Source organism: Cyprinus carpio, unplaced genomic scaffold (genome assembly GCF_018340385.1).
Source record: "Cyprinus carpio isolate SPL01 unplaced genomic scaffold, ASM1834038v1 S000006466, whole genome shotgun sequence".
Lineage (NCBI taxonomy): Eukaryota > Metazoa > Chordata > Actinopteri > Cypriniformes > Cyprinidae > Cyprinus > Cyprinus carpio.
The window spans coordinates 276,489-295,841 of NW_024879145.1; the positions used below are offsets into that span (position 1 = coordinate 276,489).

The window sequence follows — 19,353 nt, forward strand, 5'->3', positions numbered from 1 at the left end:
CCTTGCCATAGCATTCAGAGATAGTGAGAATGTGAAATATTGTTAAATGTAAGGTCAACCAATCAGGCGTCGCACTTCACCATCTAACAGGGGACCAGTGTCCTTTAGTCTAGTGAAATCACCACTACATGCACAGACCTGTTGCTGTGTACGTTTAGCATGTACAGTTTAGCCTGTGTGGAATTGTTTTTATTATTTGACATATTTTTTCAGCACAAACAAAAATGACCCTCACTGGCCCATAAGAAACATCAAAGGAGGATTCGTTGCAGAGTGTCTGACAAAATGAATGTCTTGTAATGTATAATGTACGCTCAGCACCGCCGAGTGTTCCCGCGATCATTAAATCGAAACGTGCACGCGCATTTAAAAGCGATTTTAATACCCCACATTTTGAGAGTCCCTGATGTGCACAAATTAGGCTACATAACATATCTAGGCTGTTATTAGTATGTAGGCTATAAAAGGTTTTGTAGTTTTCTATAGCTCTGCATCATGCTTGAAAAATTGGTCTATATTTGCAATTTGAATATAGAGAGCACTTATTGTTCCTACTTAATACGACTATTTTTATGTTATTTATTATGTGTTTTTATTTCTATGTTCAATTTGTGAAAAGGAGTTCCCTTTCAGTCGGTCACTCTCGACATCACGTCGGTGATGACTTACAAATTGGGATCCCAATTCTTCGGTCATCACCGATGTGACGTCTCTGTTCCCTCCTTCAGGGAACAAAGGTTACATACGTAACCGAGACGTTCAGTTAGGAGGTCAAACGTTCTAGAAGCTCATAATTCATGTAGGGTTCTAATGTCTGATGAGACTCACATGAAATCATGCAGGAGAGAAGCCAGTCAGTTGAACAAAACCTTTTACAGAGCTTGAGTGTTGTTGTTTTTACTGCATATGATAATTCATACTCAGAAAGTAGAACTGAAATGATATTTATTACAAGATGATTAGTTAAATAAATTTTTACAGTCAAAAATATTTAGACCAGTATTTGGTCATTGAGAATTTTTTTTTTTAAATGTGTAAAAATCTTGTCTTGTCTCGTGTCTTGAGTTAAGTGTCGGCATTAATGATAATCAAACAACAAAAGACGAGGAGAAAAATCATTCCCTGCTCTTGACAGAATGGTATTTGTAGCTTTTATAAGAATTTATATAGTGTAAATTGTTCCCTACCATCACATTCACATCTATGCAAACAATAAATATATGACTATTACTAAGAAAGAGCACATTCTTCATTGATCTAGTCACTTGACTCTGCTCTCAAAATGCAGCAGATTTATGCATTTAAATTTAAAATGAACAAAATATTCTTATACCCGCAGAATTTCCTACACTAGAGGAACCAATGTGCACCCATCACAGTCTCACAAAATCCTGTGGAGACACTGGGAATGTAGAAAAAACACTGTAGGACTGGCTGTCTCAATGTGTGTATGTATGCCAGTTCACCTTACTATTTGCATGTGGACCATGTATGGCACTAAATTAATTTCTCCAGTAAAGCATAACGATTAGTTTATGTTAGTTTACACCAACAAAACTCATTTATGGGTTAAAAAAAGCAGAAAGACCTCTTTAAGGTAACAACTGCATGTCAATATTTTTGACAGTAAAGAGTGAATTTGTTAAATAAAATGACTTTGGTCCCCAGTTAGATGGTGAAGTGCGACGCCTGTTAAGCTGAATCACCTCTTCTTGCATCACAGACACATTGTAAAAAATTTGGAGGTCAAGAAACAACATTATATGTTAACTTGCTGCATTGAAAATTTTCAATTGAGTTCAGTAACATACCTTTTAACCATGGCACTTTAGTTGTTTAACGCTGACATTTTCCAAGGCTCCAATTTTTTTAAGGTTATTATAAACATTGCCATTATATTCAGAAATAAATAAATACATGTAAAATGTAATTTGTTAAATGTAAAGGCAACCAAACAGATCATGTCACACTTCACCATCTAACTGGGGACCGTTTTGATCTTTGGAGGCCAATTTTTTTTTTTTTTTTTTTTTTTTTTTTTATTTACTGCATTAAAATCTTCAGTTTGCTCCAGTAAATTACATGAACTGAATGTCTTTTAAGATTTGCACATTTGTAGAACCAACTGAAAATTTTCAATGCAACAATCAATATATAATTTTGAAAAACTGTGACATATTATACCCAAAAATTCTTCATACAGTGGACTACCAGTAAATTTGATAAACAAATTCTTGTCATATTTTATTACCATTTTCTAAACCATAGCGAATAAACTGTGATAATGTGTGAAATGTTCAAGGTGTCTGAATAAATTTAGTTTTTACTGTATATATATGTATATATACATTATATGTATATGTATGTATAATACTGACATATTCAGAAGTGTCATTATAGTTAGTTTGTTAGTACTTAGTTTCTTTATTTTTCAAATAATAATAATAGTAATAATAATAATAATAGTAATAAAAATAGTAATAAAATTAGAGTCAGACAGCTGGCAACAGTTCAAGGGCAGAGGTAATGCCTCTTATAATTAAGAATATTATTTGTTTTATTTAAAATTTATTTAACATTTTCTTGGCTTAACCCCAATACACTTCTCAACGTATGAATGCAATCAAAACACATTCCTGGGAAGCTCCTATCGATGATAATTTTATCAGACAGACAGACAGACAGACAGACAGACAGACAGACAGACAGACAGACAGACAGATAGATAGATAGATAGATAGATAGATAGATAGATAGATAGATAGATAGATAGACAGATAGATAGATAGATAGATAGATAGATAGATAGATAGATAGATAGATAGATAGATAGACAGATAGATAGATAGATAGATAGATAGATAGATAGATAGATAGATAGATAGATAGATAGATAGATAGATAGATAGATAGATAGATAGATAGATAGATAGATAGATAGATAGATAGATAGATAGATAGATAGATAGATAGATAGATAGATAGATAGACAGACAGATAGATAGATGGAATAGTGCTAATGTTCATCAAAACACTTAGGTCCCCTGTTAAATGGTAAACTGCGACATCTCTTTGGTTGCTTTGACATTTCTTGCCAATTTCATGTTGACTTTGAAAATGTTCAATTGGCTAAATTTCTAAATCAATGTTACAATCAACATATATTGTAACATTTGTATTGTCAACCTTGCCATAGCATTCAGAGATAGTGAGAATGTGAAATATTGTTAAATGTAAGGTCAACCAATCAGGCGTCGCACTTCACCATCTAACAGGGGACCAGTGTCCTTTAGTCTAGTGAAATCACCACTACATGCACAGACCTGTTGCTGTGTACGTTTAGCATGTACAGTTTAGCCTGTGTGTGGAATTGTTTTTATTATTTGACATATTTTTTCAGCACAAACAAAAATGACCCTCACTGGCCCATAAGAAACATCAAAGGAGGATTCGTTGCAGAGTGTCTGACAAAATGAATGTCTTGTAATGTATAATGTACGCTCAGCACCGCCGAGTGTTCCCGCGATCATTAAATCGAAACGTGCACGTGCATTTAAAAGCGATTTTAATACCCCGCGTTTTGAGAGTGACTCCCTGATGCGCGCAAATTAGGCTACATAACATATCTAGGCTGTTATTAGTATGTAGGCTATAACAGGTTTTGTAGTTGTCTATAGATCTGCATCTTGCTTGGAAATTGTGTCTCTATTTGCACTTTGAATATATAGAGAGCACTTATTGTTCCTACTTAATACGACTATTTTTATGTTATTTATTATGTGTTTATTTCTATGTTCAATTTGTGAAAAGGAGTTCCCTTTCAGTCGGTCACTCTCGACATCACGTCGGTGATGACTTACAAATTGGGATCCCAATTCGAGTTTTGACCTCCACATGTGTATTAGTGTCAGGTTTTGTATGGACGGCACTTCAATAAAATACTTTTAAACATTGGCACTTAAGTCGTTTAACACACTGACATTTTTCAGAGCAGCACTTGATTTAGGGGCTCCATTTTTATTATCAACATTGCCATTACATTCAGAAATAGTCAGAATATGCTAAACGTTAATGTAAAATGTAAATTGTTAAATGTAGAGGCAAGCAGACAGATGACCATTTGGATCTTTGGAGGTTATATATATATATATATGCTGACTTGCTGCATTGAAAAGGATTTTGAAAAGAAAAAAAAAACACTGAAAGAGAAACATAAGTACAGCATTTTGAATGAAATCAAGTCAAACTTTATTTAAAGTCCACACACACTCCTAAACTGATGGTTTGACACTTGCTTCTGCTGCACTCCTGACAACGGAAATGGTTTTCCAAGTGATAAACTATTTTATCACCTAGAAAATCTCATACGCTCTCTAAAAGAGCCCCCCCTGCGGTAGTGCAGACTTTTCACCCTCAGTGATGAGTGGCTACATAAACAACAATAATAACAATACCATTAAATAATACAATTTTTTTCTGTAGTACTTTATGTAGAAGGTGCGTTTTGCTTTGCAGGAAATAATAATGTAGATAATTATATTAAAATTAGTATAGATAGTATAAAGAAAAGTAAAACAAAAAATCAAAATGAAAATTATAAAATATGTGTATTTTAAACATATTTTTAAAATAGTGCAATTTTAAAGTGGCTTACATCAAAGTTATAACAGGTCATTCCAAAACAGAGGCCCAAACAGTAACTAAAAACAGCAACTGAAAACAGCTGTAGTCAATCATTTCAATGCTATGACACAATGATGCTCCATTTACATGGACTATCAATGTTGTGGCACAATTATGACTCAACATTGATACTCCACATCGCAAGCTCTCATGGTTTATGGGCTCAATACTGTTGACCCAAATTTCTCTTCATTGAATTTATTCTGTTGTGCACAAAGTATTTAACTGCTTTCCAATCTCTTCCATTATCCTTTAAAATCTTGTTTTCATTTATGCATTTTTCACAGTCCACTTTTCCAGGAGCCTTCATTTCCTTAAAGTAGTTCTTGAAACAGTGTTCTATGACTTTCCTCTCTGTTTCTGACCAGGGCTTTCTGGGTTTTACTATTTAACAAAAGGAGAAGATAAAAAAATATATATAGTAAATAAATATATGAATGAATGAACAAAAATGTAATGTCAGTAATGCATACTTTACAAAGTTGAAAACATGAAAAGACCATGATCTTCAGATCTTCTGTATTCTTTCTGGTGAATGGAACATACCTTTTTGATTTAATGGCACTAGTGATTTACTGATGTATCCAAGGCTGAAGGCTGAAGTCTTTCCTGAGTTGGCAGCCCTTATTTCAGAAAGATAATCCTCTGTGTCACTATTTCCTGAAACCACATGGACAGCAGCTCTTACTTAAAATGACAGAATAAATGAAAGTGATATTGCATTTAATGGAAATTATTTTTTATTCTATATTTTTAATTCTTAATTCAAAAGTTACAAATAAAAACTGACCTTCTTGATTTGTCTGTTTTTTTAAATTAACATCCTCTGCCTCTGAGTTGGAGTCCTCCTCAACTGTAACAAAATGATCAAATACTCTGTACATTATTTAAAAATGAAAAGGTTTTACAAAGTGTGGACCTTTTGCCTTGTTTAAAAAGGACAAATACACATTTACTTACAGTTTATGTTAGGTGTTATGTCCTCCAGGGATTTTCCTTGAAATTTGCTGATTCCACTTTGCAAGGCAAAAAGAATTCTGCTCACTTTTGCCATTTGCAACGTTTCTTCAGGGAGTCTATAAAACTCCCTATGGACGTCAATGTCATGTCCCATGAATGTGGCTAGCTGGTCGAGTTCATGCGTTTTTAAGTTCAGTAGCTGAGAAACTGTGGCTACATGTTTTCTCAACTTAGTGGAAGTGATATTTTCTGGATGTTTCGCTCCACAGCTTTCGGCATATCGCTTTAAGCTGTCACATCCACGCATGTTCTCTTGTGATCCATAATAAGGGCGTGCAAATATGTAGGGATTACTAGGGGAAATCCCAGCGTCCTCTCTAGTTTTAATTAGAAGGTCCACTGATTCTTTTACATTTACTGGAAATAGTATTGGTACTTTGCGACCTCTTTTCCCTCGTACCTCTACTCTGGTGAGATTCTCACATAGTTTCTTCTCAAAAGGTGAAAGACTCTCCAGAATTTCATCTTGCATATTGTGTTGGTTTCTCTGCAGATATGTTGTAACTTCCATCCTAGAAACCTCACCTTCACGACGTCGATTGAATAAAATGAGCTGTGCCAGAGTCACTTGGGAGAGATCACTCCATGACCTTTGGGATGGATGGTCAATGAGTGCTTTTTTGTTGACCTTCTCTAGGCACTTTAAGTGATCCTGAAGCTTCTTGATGTCTTCAGCTAGAGGCAGCGTTTGTGGGCTATTCCATTTTTTCTGGTATAATGTTTTCAGTGCATTTGATGACACATGGATTGTCCATTCCAGTTCAATTAACTTGCTAAAGTGCACTGCTCTTCCCTTTAAAGCATCATCCTCTTGACGTAAAGCCTCCCCTTGCAATATATATGACACTTTGACAAGGGAATGTCGCAGTTTCAGTGCTGTTGAAGGAACTGAAAATCTGTTTGTAGAGCTGTCAAATCCGGTCATCTTTTTCACAGCTTCAAGTACTGTGTTAAACTTTGCTGGGTTGATCAAGTCCTTTAAAGCAACAATGTCCTTGTCAATGGCTCTTGCTACCAGAAGAAGTCTGGCAAGTTCCCTCATCTTATTTCTAATATCTGCCCGGTGTCATCCAACTTCTCCATTTTTGAGGAACATTCTCTCACCCAATGACAGAATCAACGAATCCGATTTTACCACCTGTGTTATATCATCATATGTCATGTCTTCAATTATTTTTTGAAGTCCACTGGAAATTGTTGAGTCCATGGGCAACAGCAGGGAACAGCTTGCCTGAACCTTCCGCTTCACTGGCATATTGTCTTTTACTTGTAATTTGCAACGCTTATGATGTCTCCAGAGGTCTGTTTTGATATACATAGCAAAGCAAAACTTGCAAGGCAGATAGTCAGTTGCTGTTGACACAGATGTTGCTTGTCTTTTTGGAATGATCTCCCCTTTTCCAGAGGATAGGACTGAACTATTATGGTGGTAGTTTCCCATGTTCCTTACTTTGGTTAAAAAAAGATTACGCTTGGCTGAGCCTTGCTTACATGACAGTGCCTTTGCAACTTCAACCTCTCTAGAATGTTTCTGTATCAGATGTCTTGTGATTTTTGCATAAGGCTTTTCACAGTAAAGGCAGAAATTCTTTTTGTCATAGATTCCTTGATATGGCGTGTTTGAGGATACTTTCACTTTGATCATATTTTGTTGTTGAGATGCACAACCTTGGGCACATTCATCCATTTCCATCCTAGCCTTTGTAAGCGGTTTTCCTTGGATGGCTTTTTCTTCTGCTACTTTCCCTTGTGCTTGTTTTGTTTTGCTTTCTTTTTCTTCTTCTTCTTTGTCTTCTTCTTCCTCTGACGTTTCCAGGAAAGGGTATACCTGTTGTTCTGTGTTGTTCTGCAATACATAAACATTACTTAAATTAATTTGCAATTAATAACAGTGCTATAATCTCTGCATTATTCAAAACCCCTGGTTATGTAAATAAACCCCTAATTACCGTTTCACACTCAGATAATTCCTCTTCAGTGTGGGAATATGAATCTGTCACATAACTGCAAAGATTCTCTGGGATGTCCATCTCATCTTGTGCTTGAGGAAAGCAATTATCTATATGGGCTCTGTCCTGTAAATGAATAACAGTGTATGAATCCATGTAACACACCTGATTAAGGTCTACTTTTGTCTGACCCGTGTTTAACAATGCTATGCCTGTTGCTTAGAATAAACTGTAAGAATAAACTGCCTATGGACACTTACTTTATTTCCATTCTTATTGCTGTAGCTGTTTGTGGTTCCAGTTTGATCAGACTGGTGATCGAAACCTGTGAATTCACACCAATATTTATATCCAATAATTTAATGATTATTGTAAACTCTACAATATGTCTTTGCACATACTTTTGAATGCCTGAAGGCATTCCTCAATAGTAGGACGCTCTTCCATTGATTTGCTCAGCATTCTGCTTAAGATATTTTTTTGTCTTTCATCACATTGAAGAGTGAAGTTACTCGTTCTGACATTGTGAGATAGACCAAATGGATCCTTGGCGTAGGGTGTAGTTGTCTGATAAGGGTGTTTCCCATCCGTCAGGATGTAATGGACCAAGCATCCTGCTACCTATAAAATAGAAGATTAATTTATAACAATGTCTAGTAATGGCCACCTAACTAAACTGTACAGAATTAATCAAATTAGAATTAGAATAACATTGTTATGAACGCTGATAATGACATGCAGGACAATTCAACAAGTGCTCTTTTTTGTAAAACTGATTTTAATTAGTCCATTAATTAATCCTTTTATTAATCATATTTGTTACAGACTAAAATATTATCATTGCATACATTAAACTTGTTGACTTGCACCCCCTTTTATACCCAAACCCAGACCCAAATTAAAAGATGTAATTCATGTAATAACGCACTAGTATTTAATGATTAACCTAACATTTTAACATTAACACAACCATCGTTGATCCAAAGTGCTTTACAATAAAAGGTTACTTAAAAAGCAACAGAGATCAAAAATTAAAAGGGGAAAAAATTAAATAAAAATATGTATATATACACATAAAAAAAAAAAAAAAAAAAAAAAACATCTGTGATGAATGCCTACAAACCAGGTCTTAAAAAAAAAACTGGAAAAGAAAGTCTTTAAGTTTGATTTAAAAACACTGAGCGATGGACAGGACACATTAACTAACAATGAGCAATACATTTGTTAAAATATTTATTAAGCTTTGTTAACATTAGTTAATAAAAATACAACTGTTTATTTTTTGTTAATGTTAGCTGAGCTCCATTAAATAATATTTATTAATACATTATTAAAATCAAACATTGTATTTGTTAATGCTGAAAGTAATGTTTACTAACATTAATAAACACTTTAAAAGTGATTTTCATGTTAGCTAGTGTTAACCAATGACACCTTAAGGGAAAGTGGTACTGTTTTATGAAATATTGTAAAGACCATACCAATGCGGATTTTTTTTTCTCACATATACAAAGCTTCCATTTGATCAACTGTCCCTATTGTTTTGTAGTGCAAACTGCCCTATTCATGCTCTCTCTCCCCCCACAAACATTCACACCTCTAACAGGATCAAGACACCTAACCAGCAAGTTTGGGATCATGAAGATTGTTTTAATGTTTTTAAAAGAAGACTTTTCTGCTAATCAAGGCTGCATTTATATGATCAAAAATACAGTGAATACTGTAAAATTGTGAAATATTATTATAATGTGAAACAGCTGTTTTCTGTGTGAATATCTGTTCAACTGTAATTTATTTCTGTGATGTGCAGCTGTATTTTCAGTATCATTACCCCAGTCTTCAGTGTCACATGATCTTCAGAAAACATTCTAATATACTGATTTGATGTTCTTTTATGATCAATTATTATTGGTACTCAATCATTAATAATGATTCTTATAATTATCAATGTTGAAAACATTTTTTTTCCTGCTTCATAGTTTTGTGGAAACTGTGATATATAGTACTTTTTAGGATTATTTTATGAAAATAAAGTTCAAAATTACAGCATTTATTTAAAATAAACTGTATAGGCCTATATATATATATATATAGAGAGAGAGAGAGAGAGAGAGAGAGAGAGAGAGAGAGAGAGAGAGAGAGAGAGAGAGAGAGAGAGAGAGAGAACTGTTAATTTAAACTGTAATAATATTTCACAATTTTATAGTTTTAATTGTATCTATTTTTACTTTTATTAAATAAATGCAGCCTTGGTGAGCAGAATATTCTTCTTTTAAAGACATTTAAAAATCGTACTGATCCCAAACCTTTGAGTGGTTATGCATGTATTTAGCATTGTTTGTAATAAGTTTGCCAAGTTAATTCCATTATTTTACATTAAAACTCAAAGTAAATTTGATCTAATACAAATAAATAACAATTCAGTGCACTGGGGTCTTCTTGCAGGTTAACAAGTTTTACATTTTCAATCCTGACTTACCTGGATATCTGATTCTCTCTTGTATTTGTACTGCATGCCCCCAACATCTTCATAACTTGACCAAGAAAATGTGGTTTGTGCCAGATCCAGTTTTCTGCTTGCTCCAAAGTCTGCTATGTACATTTTATTGTTGATATCTGTAAAGAAGTAAACATTTTTGTAAAAATGTAGCACTTCCAATTATCTTATCATGTATTTTAAATGGATTTTATTTATCTTTTAAATGCATATTACAGGGTAATCATATCCTTGGCTAATCCACAGATTGTTCTTACCAAACAAAATGTTTTCAGGCTTCAGGTCTCTGTGCAAAATTCCATGTGAATGCAGTTCCTGAAGTCCTTGCAATAACTCCTGGCAGATCTCCAGTCTTCGATGCTCTGTCAGCCCTTTTCTCTCAGGAAAATCCTTGTTTTCAATCAGCTCCATTAGATTGTATTCACAAAGAGGAGAGACAAAATAGGCAAAGTATGTGTCTTCCAACACCGCAATGGGTTTCAGAAGATGTTCTGCTTTAAAATTTTCTGAACACAGGAAATTAGCCATTTCCATTTCAATTTTGGAAATATGTTTGGCAACTCGTTTCACTGCAACTTTGCAGTTGTGAAAAAGTCCTGGGAAAATCTCAGCAGCCTTGCATCCATTTTCAATCTTTATTTCTGTGTTGATAACAAGGTCATCAATTTTCATCATGCCAGGCTTTAGGTCAAGGTTTTCAAATGAATTCTTCCATCGTGATTCCTGTAAAAGGCATAAAAGCATTATGTAAATAAAATTGTAATCATGTCAATCATGTCATGTTTTCACGTATAAAGTCAAATGAAGAAAGAAATCTCTATAAATTTACCTTGATCTCTCTGCACAGGGAAGTACTGGTTTTCTGAAAATCATTACATGCATGATGTCAATATGTTGAGTATGGCAACATTATTAGATCAATAATAAAAAATAAATGACTAGCTTTCTGGATGTGAGGTTTCCTCCTCGCTCCATTAAATAACTCAGAAATATGAGCTAAAAATATTGAAATAGAAATTTACATACATGTCTCCATGGGCAGTCAGGATCCCCGTAGTCAAACATAATTTCTTCTCCTGCAGTGATTTTTGTGGTCGCAAATGCACACAAATGTGCTCTTTTCTGTTCATCAACGATCTGTTGGTCACAACACATACAAACACAAATCAGCTTTTTAATTGTCACATATTCTGTAATAATATCAAATAATACTCTTTGTAATATGAGGCTGTGTGTTTAAATCAATATAAGAAAATAATACAAAGTCACACTTACGATTTTGATTTTGCTGTTTGGCTTGATGTGATCATCAAACAACAACAACAAAAAACTATATATATATATATATTATTATTTTTTTTTATAAAAGCAAAATATCTTACAAAAAAACCTATATATATATATATATATATATATATATATAAAAACAAAAAAAAATAAATATATAAACATACAAATAAACATAAAAATAAAAAAACAAAAAAACAACGAAACCTCAAGTATATATATATATATATATCTATATATATATATTATTTTTTTTTTTTTATAAAAGCAAAATATCTTACCAGTAAAAATGTCCCTGGAAGGAGTAGAAATACAGAAATGCAGCATCTTCAGCCGAGTACTCTTTGAACAGAGCCTCTCCTTCAGATCCAGCCATGTGTCTTCCAGCATACTCAAGCAGGAATTCTCCTGCCTCAATGTTTCTGCTGGCTATTACTCCATAACCTAATAAAGAGAGTATAAATGAAAATACATAAATTTATGATACAAGTTTAATATGCGTCCCAGTTGTCTCTGAGTTCCAATGATTATCAATATTAAATATTTTATCAAGTATGATTACCAGTACATTACAATCTTCATAATTGTGCATCAAAATTAATATACACTAAATATTCAAGCCACTGATTATCTATCATTTCTGTTGTTAAACAAGACCAGCAATTTTTTCACACTGCACACTATGAACAAGTAATAAAATTGCACAGTCCCCTTCTTGAAATTCATAAGCTACTATGCTAAGTTTTTAATTAAGATGTGCAGTCATACAGTACTGGAGGCAGAATCTTAAATGATAACTTACCTTTCTCTTGACTCATAAATTTTTTTTGAAATATGTCTTTATCTTTCCCAGATGCAATGAATTTCAAAGCTTCCTTTTCAGGACAGACTCTTCTGGGTCTCATTTTCCTGTGAAATATTCAAGATTTTTTTTTAGGGTACACTGCATTTGCCAAGATGAAAAACAATATTTAAGAAACAACCACAAAAAATAAATTTATCAATAAATGAACAAATATATACAGTAAAAAAAAACGCATTTAAACAGCACTAACTTTTACTAAGAGACTACATACAAATTTTAACAGTCTGCATACATGTTTGCATTTTTAGCAGACATTAATTTTATAAGGCTAGCATTTACATATTATCAGAATCTAAACTCAGAATGTGTAACTTACCTATTCAGTCTTGAATGGAAAAAAGTGAGATGAGAAATGGCCTTAGTAGGCTTTTTTGTATGTGGTCTCTTGTAGGTAGATAAATCTCCAATGTAGGAATCTCGAAAAGCAGTTTGTCATTCAAGGTTGTAGTCTTTTATTTTGCAAAAAAAAAAAATTTTCAATGAAAATTCTGTCAGGAACCCAGAGTATATATACAACCCTACCCAGCTATCTGGACCGTGATTGGATAAGACTCAGTTAGCCCCAATTACTGTTGGTACTGTTGCTGCAAGAGGGCCAGGTGATAATGCTCTGGAATGTGGAGGCATTAGTGCCATTAGCATATAAGAAGAGGGCACAATCAACTTGCCAGACACTTCTGAAGCCATACAATAAGTTTATGTGAAGAAAAGATTCAAAATTGAGGTATTAATTGCTGAAATGATTCCACTCCATGAACACAGTCGTCATAAAATACAGCTGAATTTTACCATGACAGAGTTTGAGATAAAAGACATTAGAACCAATTTTTTTTTTTTACAATCAAAACTGACATAATAAATTTCCCTGTCCACAGCGTCTGTGTGTTGATGCAAAGGTATCTTACTGAAACCAATGAAATACCCTGCACATGGAAAAACTGCACTAAATGGGCAAACTAAAAATTGACGCCAAGGGCTCCTGACCAAGAGTCAGTATGTGACGAGTCAAGGATTGAGAAAGTGTAAAAAATGATCCCCAGTTAGTTTGTGAAGTGCAACGCCTGTTTGGTTGCCTTTACATTTATCAATATTTCATATTCTGATTATCTATGAAACAACAATGTTGATAATAACACTAAAACAGCCATTCTTGGCATCAGAAATAGATGAAACATAATAAATATTGAGAAAGAAAACTTAAGTAAAAACATAAGACATAGAGTGACTCGTCAAGTAGATGCAATGCATAAGAGAATGGCCAACATGCTGATGGCCGGTCATACAGATGCTAATCATACAGATGGCCGGCCATACAGACCGCATTCACACTGATAGCTGTCATACAGACAGTAATCACACCCTGATGTAACCAATCGCTTTTTTGAAGGGGGAACATATCCTACAACATGAGGCAAGTTCTAAATTTTGTAATCAGTTATTCTACAAATGTTGCAACTATGTTTAAACATGTTTAACAAAACTGTCTTTCCTTTTTTAAGAAAAGTCAAGTCAACAGTTCACATTGTTCACTCTAAACAAGAATTTCACTTCATCAGAAAATTCAGTCCTCAAAAAAAAGGTATGTTGCTACTCAATATATTTTGAATATAAAATGTTTTGAATACAAAAATATATACTCCCAAAAATGGAATTGACATTTATGATTCTTGTTGATTGTGGCAATCTCATTTCAAGACAAGTAAACCTCTTAGTGTTAGTGTATATTCATTTGAATATCTTTCAATTTAAAATTCAATTTGACTTTCATTTCAGGGATCAGCTTTAACGTTTAAACCTGTGAGTTTTGGCTGTCCATGTTAAAGACTGGCAATTTAACAATAAAATAAACATCATATAAACATACATTTTTCAGCAATTATGGAACTTCCAAAGAATTGAGCCAAAATTAATCATTTGTATTGTATACTTTCTATCAGCTGCATGCAGAATCTGGATTGTTGGCGACAGTTACATTCGACGTGGTGAAAAGCGAGCAAGGGAAGCCATGAGGGTGTGGCCTCCCAGGTCCAGTGGTTTGGCAGAGGAGGCATGTGTTGGGGTGACCTCCTTCCTTTCTTCCAACAGTGTCTTAAAGGAAGAACTGCTCCAGATGTGCTTGTGATTCACTGTGGGGGCAATGACCTTGGACATGTGAAAAGTGTGCTGCTTCTTAAAGCAATGAAAAGGGACCTAAGTGACCTCCACAGACAGTTTCCCCAAATGAAGATTATGCTTTCTTCAATCAACCAGAGGCGCCACTGGAGGTATGCACCCATAGGAAAGGTGGACAAAGTCAGGAAGTTTGTGAACAATGTGAAGGCCAAGTTTGTTCTCTGTGTTAATGGGAGCATTGTCCATCATCCACACATAGTGTTTGACAAGCCTGAGCTATATTTAAATGATGAGGTTCATTTAAGCCCTAAGGGAAATGATATTTTTTTTAACTGATATTATCCAGTGTCTGAGAGACCACAGACCATAAGCCTGATGCTGGATTGGTGCATGTTATGGGAAAGAAGGTCTCCTGTTTTTTTTTTTTTTTCTAAAGTACCTGTAAAAAGTACCCAGCAGTGTGTTCAACAAATGCCTGACTTAATAAAAGTATTCCCCTGACTTACTGCTATGATGTTATTTTATTTATCTATCATTTATAGCATTGTGTATATTGACAGCATCATTACTGAATGGATAAAAAGTTTTGTATTTTAAAGTTAGAAAATTTAGGTAACAGCAGGCCACTGTAAATTCAATCTTTGCCTAACATTAACCCTCTAAAGCCCACTGTTGTAATATTAAAACATCAGTTTTAGACTGAATTAAATACATCTTAAAAAAAAAAAAAAAAAACACAACTAATAGGTCCCATTGTTCAGTCTTGTAATGGTACTGGATGGTAGATTTTGTAAAAAAAAAAAAAAAAAAAAAAAAAAAAAAAACCTTTGTTTAACTGGCTATGACCTAACACAGTCTGGAAATTTGCCCTAAAACACATCATCGTGTTTTACTAAACTAGATAAATTAACATTTAAGTTAGTGAAAAAAATGCCTAAGATATTACACAATGCCTAAAATATAAACAGCTTCTTTGTTACAATTTTGAGTTTCAACCCAAATTTTATGATAATAAAATAATATCTAGTATAATTAAGGACTATTTGTATCATTTTATTTATAAAATACACTTAAATGGACCTGCTTTCTTTTCTGGGCTTTGCTTGTATATCCAAATATCTGCTTGCTGCAAGAGGGCCAGGTGATAATGCTCTGGAATGTGGAGGCATTAGTGCCATTAGCATATAAATAGAGGGGACAATCAACTTGCCATAACTGTGTGAATTGTGGGAATTCTTTAAAACATGTTTGATTGGGATTGATTTGCTGTAAGAATAAGTAGCTTAAAATATATATTTTTTTTTAATAATGCACTAGCCAGGAAAGACCATCATACACATTGTAGATACTGACAAACACACTGCATTCATTCATTCATTCATTCATTCATTCATTCATTCATTCATTCATAATTGAACATGACTCTTAACAGAGCAAAACAAAGTAAATGTTAAAGGTTTCATGAATTTCATCAGATTTTGAAAACAATCTAAACACACACACAAACACACACACATATAAATATATCGATACACCAACCATCACAAAAAAATAAAAATAAAAAAAAAAAAAAAAAATATATATATATATATATATATACACTATGGAGTAAACACTATGGAGTAAATTATATATATATATATATATATATATATATATATATATATATATATATACACACACAATACACTACAAATACTACAAATATTATATATAAGTCTGGCGAGTAAAGTAATAAATTTACTAGCCAATGGCGATTCAATTGCCAAGGCGTCCGTAGAGGGTTGTTTAATGTGATTTTTTTCAAGCAATTTTTACAGCATCTGCTGCATAGTTAGAAAAATATGCTACACATATCAAACAAAACTGCAAAAAAAAAAAAAAAGTTGTTATGATTCATTAAACTCAGAAATAATGTAAAATATTGCTAATTAAACAAATAAACACTATAAGTATTCTCCCTCAGTCCACAACAAACCCTTTAAATTTAACAGTATTTGTCAGTAATAGAATTGTTGAGTTTTGAGCTCCAGAATCTTTATAGTGCGTTTGTTATTCGAGAAATGGCAAATCAACCAAACATGTATCACACTTCACCATCTAACTGGGGACCAAAGTCATTTTATTTAACAAATTCACTCTTCACTATTAAAAGTATTGACCTGCAGTTGTTACCTTAAAGAGGTCTTTCTGCTTGTTTTAACCCATAAAATGAGTTTTGTTGGTGTAAACTGAAGTGTAAGTTTGGTTCAGTGATGTTCAATAATATTTTTCACTTGAACAAAGTCAGTTAATTTAGATGTTTCCATGTTTAGGTCACCATTTTGTTCACTATTGCATGGTCATTTCTACACAGACTAAACTCCTAACTGAACGTCTCGGTTACGTATGTAACCTTTGTTCCCTGAAGGAGGGAACAGAGACGTCACATCGGTGATGACCGAAGAATTGGGATCCCAATTTGTAAGTCATCACCGGCGTGATGTCGAGAGTGACCGACTGAAAGGGAACTCCTTTTCACAAATTGAACATAGAAATAAACACATAATAAATAACATAAAAATAGTCGTATTAAGTAGGAACAATAAGTGCTCTCTATATATTCAAAGTGCAAATAGAGACAAATTTTTCAAGCAAGATGCAGATCTATAGACAACTACAAAACCTGTTATAGCCTACATACTAATAACAGCCTAGATATGTTATGTAGCCTAATTTGCGCGCATCAGGGAGTCACTCTCAAAACGCGGGGTATTAAAATCGCTTTTAAATGCGCGTGCACGTTTCGATTTAATGATCGCGGGAACACTCGGCGGTGCTGAGCGTACATTATACATTACAAGACATTCATTTTGTCAGACACTCTGCAACGAATCCTCCTTTGATGTTTCTTATGGGCCAGTGAGGGTCATTTTTGTTTGTGCTGAAAAAATATGTCAAATAATAAAAACAATTCCACACAGGCTAAACTGTACATGCTAAACGTACACAGCAACAGGTCTGTGCATGTAGTGGTGATTTCACTAGACTAAAGGACACTGGTCCCCTGTTAGATGGTGAAGTGCGACGCCTGATTGGTTGACCTTACATTTAACAATATTTCACATTCTCACTATCTCTGAATGCTATGGCAAGGTTGACAATACAATGTTACAATATATGTTGATTGTAACATTGATTTAGAAATTTAGCCAATTGAACATTTTCAAAGTCAACATGAAATTGGCAAGAAATGTCAAAGCATCCAAAGAGATGTCGCAGTTTACCATTTAACAGGGGACCTAAGTGTTTTGATGAACATTAGCACTATTCCATCTATCTATCTGTCTATCTATCTATCTATCTATCTATCTATCTATCTGTCTATCTATCTATCTATCTATCTATCTATCTATCTATCTATCTAGCTATCTATCTATCTATCTATCTGTCTATCTATCTGTCTGTGCCTGTCTATCTTATCTATCTAATTGGGGTATCTGTCCAAGAAAATGTTAAATAAATGTTAAATAAAACTCTATCTGTATTCTAATTATAAGAGCATTACCTATGCCCTTGAACTATGCCATCTGGCTGTACTCTATCTATCTATCTATCTATCTATTACTATTATCTATCTATACTATCTGTCTATCTATCTATCTATCTAACTATAAATCTATGACTGTCTATCTATCTAGTCTATCTATCTATCTGTCTATCTATCTGATCTATCTATCTATCTAGTATATCTGTATTATCTATACATATAATGTATCTATCTATCTATATACAGTAAAAACTAAATTTATTCAGATCACCTTGAACATTTCACACATTATCTATTTATTCGCTATCTATTTAGAAAATGGTAATAAAAATATGACAAGTCTCAGATTAAATCTGTGTCAGAACAAATTCATCTATAATATCTATCTATCTATCTGGTCAGGTCAAATTCTCTATCTATCTGTCTGTCCTATCAATTTATGGTATCCACTGTATGTCTATCTTTCTATCTATCTATCACAGTTTTTCAAATTATATATCTATCATTGAAAATTTTTAGTAATCTATCTATCTGTCTACATCATTATATCATCTATCTTCATATCTATCTAAACTACTATCTAAGATAATGCAGAAATCTGGCTATCAACCCAAAGCGTCTATCTATCTGGTCTCTATCTATCTGTCTGTCTGTCTACTATCTATCTATTTGTCTGTCTATCTATTCTATCTAATCTACTATCTATCTATCTATCTATCTATCTATCTATCTATAATATCTATCTATCTAATCCTATCTAAAAGCTATCTATCTGGAAAATGTCTATCTATCTATATCTAACTATCTATCTATCTGCCTATCTGTCTGTCTGTCTGTCTGTCTGTCTGTCTGATAAAATTATCATCGATAGGAGCTTCCCAGGAATGTGTTTTGATTGCATTCATACGTTGAGAAGTGTATTGGGTTAAGCCAAGAAAATGTTAAATAAATTTTAAATAAAACCAAATAATATTCTTAATTATAAGAGGCATTACCTCTGCCCTTGAACTGTTGCCAGCTGTCTGACTCTAATTGTATTATTTTTTTACTATTACTATTATTTTATTATTACTATTATTATTATTTGAAAAAATAAGGAAACTAAGTACTAATAAAACTAACTAGAATGACACTTCTGAATATGTCAGTATTATACATACATATACATATAATGTATATATACATATATATATACAGTAAAAAACTAAATTTATTCAGACACCTTGAACATTTCACACATTATCACAGTTTATTCGCTATGGTTTAGAAAATGGTAATAAAATATGACAAGAACTCAGAGTTAAAACTGTGTCAGAACAAATTCATCTTGATAATGTCAGATAGCACTTAAGCAAAACATGGTCAGGTCAAATGTCAGAATAAGTTTTGGTCCCAAATGTTTATCAAATTT

General features: G+C 33.3%; 1 protein-coding gene and 1 long non-coding RNA gene across 2 annotated transcripts; both read right to left on the reverse strand.

The window, feature by feature from the left end:
- Nucleotides 1-4,224: 4,224 nt before the first annotated feature.
- On the reverse strand, nt 4,225-11,456 carry LOC109109509 (mitogen-activated protein kinase 15-like). The gene is made up of 12 exons (XM_042754174.1): nt 11,425-11,456; nt 11,176-11,286; nt 10,979-11,011; nt 10,407-10,872; nt 10,132-10,268; nt 8,054-8,273; nt 7,913-7,977; nt 7,653-7,778; nt 5,644-7,549; nt 5,474-5,536; nt 5,230-5,343; nt 4,225-5,067 (listed from the first exon to the last, which is right to left on the reverse strand). Exons 2-9 carry the CDS (start codon nt 11,212-11,214, stop codon nt 6,770-6,772), a joined length of 1,866 nt encoding a protein of 621 aa, XP_042610108.1. The 5' UTR covers nt 11,215-11,286; nt 11,425-11,456; the 3' UTR covers nt 4,225-5,067; nt 5,230-5,343; nt 5,474-5,536; nt 5,644-6,769.
- Nucleotides 11,457-11,683: 227 nt separating this feature from the next.
- Nucleotides 11,684-12,845, reverse strand: LOC109109014. Its single transcript, XR_006159283.1, has 3 exons — nt 12,618-12,845; nt 12,239-12,345; nt 11,684-11,880 (listed from the first exon to the last, which is right to left on the reverse strand). It is a non-coding gene; the product is annotated as an uncharacterized LOC109109014 (long non-coding RNA).
- Nucleotides 12,846-19,353: the final 6,508 nt, after the last annotated feature.